At 42.4% G+C, this 6,745-nt stretch overlaps 1 protein-coding gene across 1 annotated transcript in view; it reads left to right on the forward strand.

Annotated features, from left to right (window-relative positions):
* Positions 1-6,058, forward strand: part of lrrk1 (leucine rich repeat kinase 1) — a 50,554-nt gene extending 44,496 nt beyond the window's left edge. The window contains exons 34-38 of the mRNA XM_023331874.1: positions 474-671; positions 772-986; positions 2,172-2,597; positions 3,155-3,256; positions 5,322-6,058. Coding sequence (XP_023187642.1) covers positions 474-671; positions 772-986; positions 2,172-2,597; positions 3,155-3,256; positions 5,322-5,502 — 1,122 coding nt within the window. The 3' untranslated portion in view covers positions 5,503-6,058. The remainder of the gene's footprint in view (positions 1-473; positions 672-771; positions 987-2,171; positions 2,598-3,154; positions 3,257-5,321) is intronic.
* Positions 6,059-6,745: the final 687 nt, after the last annotated feature.

Genomic DNA, 6,745 nt, shown 5'->3' on the forward strand with positions numbered 1-6,745 from the left:
CAGTATGGAACCAGCTCCAGTCTGAACTAGAAGTGTTGGATCTTATTCCATTGGAATTTTTTTGACGGTTCTTAAAAACGCTCAACGTGATTCTATTAATTAGTGTCATTGCTTTTAAACTGTTTTGCAATTTGTTTCAAACTCATGCATTTGTTTTAAGTTTATCTTACTTTTGTGTAACCAGGTTGTTGTGTCTTACTGGTTAAATAAATAAAGAAAAGGGAAGGAAAGAAGCTGATTTCTGCAAAATAATGAGAATTAAATCAAAATATTTAACATACACTATGTGATTCCATAAATATCTACACCTTTAAGTTGACTGACTTATTTCAACAAGACGGTCAAAAACAAAACAAGAAGATAACAAAGGAATAACAAATTTAAAAATGACATACTTCCCTAAAGGTACTAGACAATGTGCATGAATACATTCCCTAAGATGGTCAACAGAGATGTTTTCCTTCTCTACCCAGAGCCTGGCCAAGGTGTTTGCTGGGATGTCTGATGGTTTGGTGGCTGTCTACACCTTGGTGGACGACCTTCCTCTGGACGGAGAGATGTACCTGTGTTCACACACCTTAAACAAGACCGTGTTTGGCCTGAAGGACTCTGACCCGAGGCAGAGGCCCTACCCGGTCCGGAGCATGGCGCTGCTCAGCAGCGGCTCTCAGGTGACCATGAAGCCACATTTTCAGATCCCAGAGCTCATCATATAGTTTGTGTTTTCCACTCCTGGAGTTAAAGTGTTAGTTTGTTGTGTGTGTTTTCCAGCTCTGGTTCTCTAACGGACCGGGCCTGCTGGTCATTGACACCAGCAGTCTCCAGGCAGTGCGGAGGCTGGAACCGTACAAGGCTCCATCGTCCGTAGTGAGCATGACCACCAGCTTCAGTCTGTGTGGAGAGGAAGCCGTGTGGACGCTGGACGACCACAGCAACACGCTCAAGCTATACTACGCCGCCTCATATGAGCTGTGTGCCACCTACTGGTAGGTGTTTGTCAACCCATGTTCCATTTGCGATACAGAGGCAGAAACCAGTGGCCAACAAAATGTCCTTTTAAGCTACATTAATCTAAGCAGACGGTCAGCTTTTGATGGTCATTTCTTGCTGAAATAGACTATTGGAATTTACTTTGGAGTTCTGTTTTTTGTGAAATCAGACTGTGTTGCGTTTTAAATTTTTCATTTACAATAATGGGTTGCCACTGAAAGAGAAATATTGTAAGCATGCAGCTCATCCGTAATCATCTGAAATTGTGCTAAAATGAAATATAATTACATAAAATAACCTCTTCAGAAATTCTAAGTAATTTTAAATGAGTTAAGGTTGGAATGGCTCACATGTCAATAAATCACAGGATTCTGTGCTGATACATTTACTGCCAGATAAGCCCAGAAACTACATGCTAGAGCTGTGTCCATATGAAAATCTGGGTCCATTTCGATATGCAACATTAATAATGCTGATAACCAATATTTATTAATATTATAGACATGATAGATATTACACTACCATTTCAACATCTTCAAAGGAAAAACGACCACACCGCTGACTTCACCACCACTTCCCTTCTTCAGTTAAACTCCCACAATCCTGTGCTGCATCATTGTCACATGACCAAACGTTACATGACCAACCTCCTCCAGAAACCAACAGCAACAAGATGGAAATAAATATCGGTTGTTAATATTGGCCCATTTTTATCAGATTGATAATGATAAGTTAAAAAATGACTAATTTCAGACTAATACTGATGTTGGTGTCGATATATCATGGAACGCCTGCTACTATTGAAAATGAGTATCATTGTCCGCTTCTTGAATTGACATTTACCAGAAAAGTAAAACTGTTAAAAATGTTTGTCTTCGTTGTGGTAATTCTCTGTGGAACTACTGATTAGTTGAAGTTATGAATGTAACAAAGTTCTGCTCTCCTTTGGATTAAAAAATCCATTTAAAGACAGTTAACATGTTTAAAGTTAAAAACTGTCTGCTGAATTATACAGGAAATGACAGTGGAAACATGTTCCACTGTCAGATTTATTCTCCAGTGGAAGTGTGGAGCCTCAGGTTTAGCAGGGGAATTATTGATCAGGAATGTAGCACTCACCTGTATGTTGAAACATAATAGAGTTTTGTTTTGATAGCTTTTTTTTTTTCCCCCAATTTGAGCTGTGGGGACAGAAACCCTTTACGGGACGTGTTCGCCGTGCAGCGTCCTGCTGGGATGGCCGCGGCGGCAGGTGATGACATCAACACTACGGACCAGAACGGGAAGCTTGAATGGAGTACCGGAGATGTGACGCTGATTTTTAGTGAGGAGGCGGGCACACAAATCATCCAGCACCAGGATTCTGTGACAGACTACTGCTCCCTGTCGTCTCCCTGCTCTCTGGAACCACCACAGTCAAACTGTCTGAGCGCCACAGACTGCAGCTCACTGAGGAGTAGAAGCTGTTCGCCGTTGGCCCTGAATCTGCAGGCCCAACAGGAACCCAGAACTACTAACCTGGACTCTGCTGAGGAAATAAACCCTGCAGTCCCTGAACTGCAGGCCTTTAATCTGCTGCCAGTGAATGGGACAGTGTGGATCCCCAGGTAAGAACGGTTCACCCACCTGGAGGCCTTGTGATGCGTCTGATCCAGCTGAGAGGAAAACTGTTTCTATGGCCTTCACTTTTCTAAACGTTAAATACAAAATTAAACAACGCATAGCATGGATCTTTCCACTATTAATTACACTGCAAAAAAAACGAAACCTTGCCAATTATTTTTGTTCTAGTTTCTAGTGCAAATATCTTAGTAAACTTCAAATAAGACAAACTAACTTACGAGTAACTTTTCAGCAAGATATAGAGGCTTGTTTTAAGTAAATAATTTATGAAAAAGTACTAGTTCCATTGGCAGATTAATTCACTTATAATAAGGTGTTATAAGTATAATAATAATTTTAATAATAATTTGCCAATGGAACAAGTAGTTCTTCAAAATAGAGAAAAAATTGTCTTTGGTTTCTTCCTAGTGACTGTCTGCTGCAGGGAGACAGTTGGTGCTTCAATGAAAGAAGCAGAAAATTTCAACATTCAACTTTGGAAAGAAACTGAATTGTTCTGCAATCTTTGTAGAAACTGATGCTGATTGTGTGTGTTTGACAGGCGTGGAGGTGATTTGATAATCATTGAAATCCAGTCCTGTGGAAATCAACTCAGGGGACGTGTCTCTGCTGTCCTCAGTCCACCAGGACTGTCCTCTCTGGGGTAAGTTATTCAGCTATTGTCCCTTCCTGCAGGTATCAGGGTGTTCTGGTGGGTCAGTTCCATCACTGTGGACTCAAACTCGTCAGCAGTAACCAGGCCTGGTGAACGGCCAGCACCTCAGAGTCCTCTGGACCTGCAGGGTGGTGTGTGTGTGCGTGCGTGTGTGTGTTAGTTAATAGAAGGTTTCTTAATATGAATGTTCAATAGCGGCTGTGAGACATCCAACCCCCCCTCCTCCTAACCCCCACACCCTCAGACCATGGGAACCCCAGGGAGGATCACTGCAGAGGAGGGGGACTGGGGGGGGCAGCAGGCTGCAGCAAAAAAAACTTTCAAAAGTTCACACAACATGCTGCATGGGACTAAAAGTTCTGAAATGAACTGAGCTTCAGTTCTAATGGGTGTAATTTCAGCTCTATTATGGAAATTCTTATAGTTTCTAAACATGTAATTAAATTCATTTTTTGATGCTATGTGATTCAAAATGCAGATCTGCTCCTAAACTAACTGGAGCTGCAAAAAGAAGGAGCGGAGATTATCCTGAAATAACAAAGAAAAAAAAGTGAAAATAAATTTCTAGGAAAAGTCAAACATTCAGAGATTTCAACATGTTCCTTCAGTGCTGGTACCAACCCACGCACGCACACACACACACACACACACACACACACACACACACACACACACACACACACACACACACACACACACACACACACACACACACACACACACACACACACACACACACAGGTGTTTACAGATGCACTCTATGCTGAGCTGTGGTTGCCACTAAATACATCTGGTGTTAATCAGTTGCATGGCTGTTCTATGTTGTAAATCTGTTGGGCTTCTCTTTGGCTCAACAATACACATAAAAAAGCAGAAAGGAACTTTTCTGTATTAAAGCTGTAGTATGTAACTTTTTGAACAATATGTTTTCTATGTATTTGTTTAAACTGTCACTATATATCATGGCAGATAATCTGTGAAAAAATCAAACTCCTCTACCTCCTTACTGTGGTCCTACTGTCATCTGCAGTACAACCAATAAGAGCCAGGAGGAGGGGCTAAATGGTGTCAGTCATGCTTATGAATGTGCTGCTCACACCCTGCCCCTTGCTCTCCGCTAGTTCCCCACAGCAGACCTCAGGCTAGTTAGCTTAGCCACCAATGATGGCGGATAAACAGTTTTCCACCATCATAATGATTTCTTTTTTTTTTGCCATTTGCACATCATCACACTTATATAAGCTGAGGTGGAAACATTTATTTTTTCCACCTTATATCTTATATTCTTCAGATATAAGAATCTGCCTAAAACCAATGTTTCATGTAGCGCCTGCAACACTACTCTGAAATTAAAAGCAGTGTTTCCTGATGTAAAGTTTAGATTAAAATGATGTTCATAAGAGCTGCTACAGACATTGTTTATTTGCGTCGTCATGTTGAACTGCGATTTCTTATCTAGAACGCTGTTACATCGGGTCTGACACCAAAGCCAGATAACTGGAATGATGAATGATTCCCTCTGACAGCACTCTGACCTGTTTGTAACCACAGGCAGCCTGGACTTTACTGTCTGACATGACAGAGACCAGGACTGTAGTAAAGGTCTAGTTCTGCTCGTCTTCATACAGAACAGAGGTTGTGTTCAGTGGCCCAGGCTAGCCTGGTTCTGCTGTAGTAAAGCTCTGAGTCTTTACAGTGAAGAAGGATCAGAAGTTCATTGAAGTGAATCCCTCAGAGGAGCAGGTTAATGATGCTCCTCAGTCTGGAAGGAGCTAATCCAGACTGCCTTCTCTCTTCCTCAGGTTGCACTTTGCTCAGTTGAGTTTCAGAAGACAGATCAGTCCTGATATTCTTCTCTGCTCATCTTTTAGTGCCTTTAAACCCAGAGAAGCACAAGATCTTCATCCTGTACAAGCACTTGGCTACCACACGCTGTAAATCTAGTGCACTGATGGCTTTTAAATGAGCTGCTTGTGAATTTCTAGGAAAGGCAAATGACAAACAGACACGTTCCACTGGCTCCTCACCCCTCTCCCTTCTGCCCCCACCCCAGGACCCTGGAGGAGGCAGCGCTGGTGGCTAAGGACACGGTTGTGTGTGGCTTCCAGCAGAAGGAAAACATGGAGTGGTGCCTGGTAGTCTGGAGGGCCTGGGACCACCAGGAACTGGACGTTTTCTACCAGTCCTGGGAGGAGCTGTACCGCTCTGAGAGCAGCAGCAGGAGGAGGAGGTAGCTGCTCAGCATGGGGTGCTGAGCGGGACGGACACCGTACCCCCCTCCCTCCATATAACTGAAAAAAGACTTCGAACATTTCTGTCTGTCATTACAGAACAGTTATCGTTTTGTTATTTTAAGCTAGTCAGATGAATTACTAAAATGATTTCTTTTTGCTAAATGTCAGAATAATGAGAAATATCATTTGTTGCATTCAGATGGTTACATACAGCATCATCACTACTCCTTTAACAATTTGGGAAAGCCCTCATCTTGATGGCTTCAGAAACTTCCTGTTCATATCTGATGTGGATTATTATAAAGTCGAACTCTCTGCCTCCAATGTGAGGCATCATGGGAGAATCAGAAAACATGAGCCAAGATCCAGGAAGACGTGGTGAGCCTTCCTGATTCCTGACGGAGTCGTGAAGGGAATGGAGGGAACGTCCACCATGACAGCAGACAGGCAGTAGGCCCTGCGGTCTCAGCCCAGCGCTCTGAAGTTCATGGTGAGGCACCGACTCCTCCAGAGTCACATGAATGAATCTGAGCTCCAATAAAGAAGCTAATTTTCAGTTTTGACCTTAACTGATTAAAATTTTTAATTCTGTTTTAATCAAGTCCATATAATTCTACAGTACCATAGCAAGAAAAGTACAAAGTAATTTCATATGAGGTCAAATTAGATTTATTTAAGATTTAAATCTTTGGCTTTTTTTTTTAATTAAAATTGAAGATCATATTGTCATGAAATGCGGGTGTAGAGGTGGTGAGGCAGATGCAACAGACTCAGGATATGATGAGAAATGGTGTTTTAATAAAGTAAATCCAGAAACAACACAGTCCAAAACAGTCCCAAAGCCGGGCAGCACGGCCGAGCTGAAGCCAGGGCTCGACGCCGGTAGGAACCGGTAAACGAGGGACGAAAAATAGACTGGGCACACAGGGACGGAACGACAAACGCCAAGGGCGGCAAGGAACGACATGGACCCGACATGGAACAGACACACAGGTGGAGTTAAATACACAGGGGGTAATCAAGGAACGAGAAACACCTGGGAGTAATCGAGGGGAGAACAGGACAACACGGAGACACAGAAAACTCTAAATAAACACACAGAAAACACAGAACATGACACATATATGATCTAATCATCAGTTTGCATAACCTCCACAAACATCTGTAACTCTGCTGTAAAATGTTTTTCTTCATTTCTAAAAATCTGACAGCTTTAACAGAGATGACGACCAGTACTATTCCC

This window comes from Xiphophorus maculatus, chromosome 4, assembly GCF_002775205.1.
Source record: "Xiphophorus maculatus strain JP 163 A chromosome 4, X_maculatus-5.0-male, whole genome shotgun sequence".
Classification (NCBI taxonomy): Eukaryota; Metazoa; Chordata; class Actinopteri; order Cyprinodontiformes; family Poeciliidae; genus Xiphophorus; species Xiphophorus maculatus.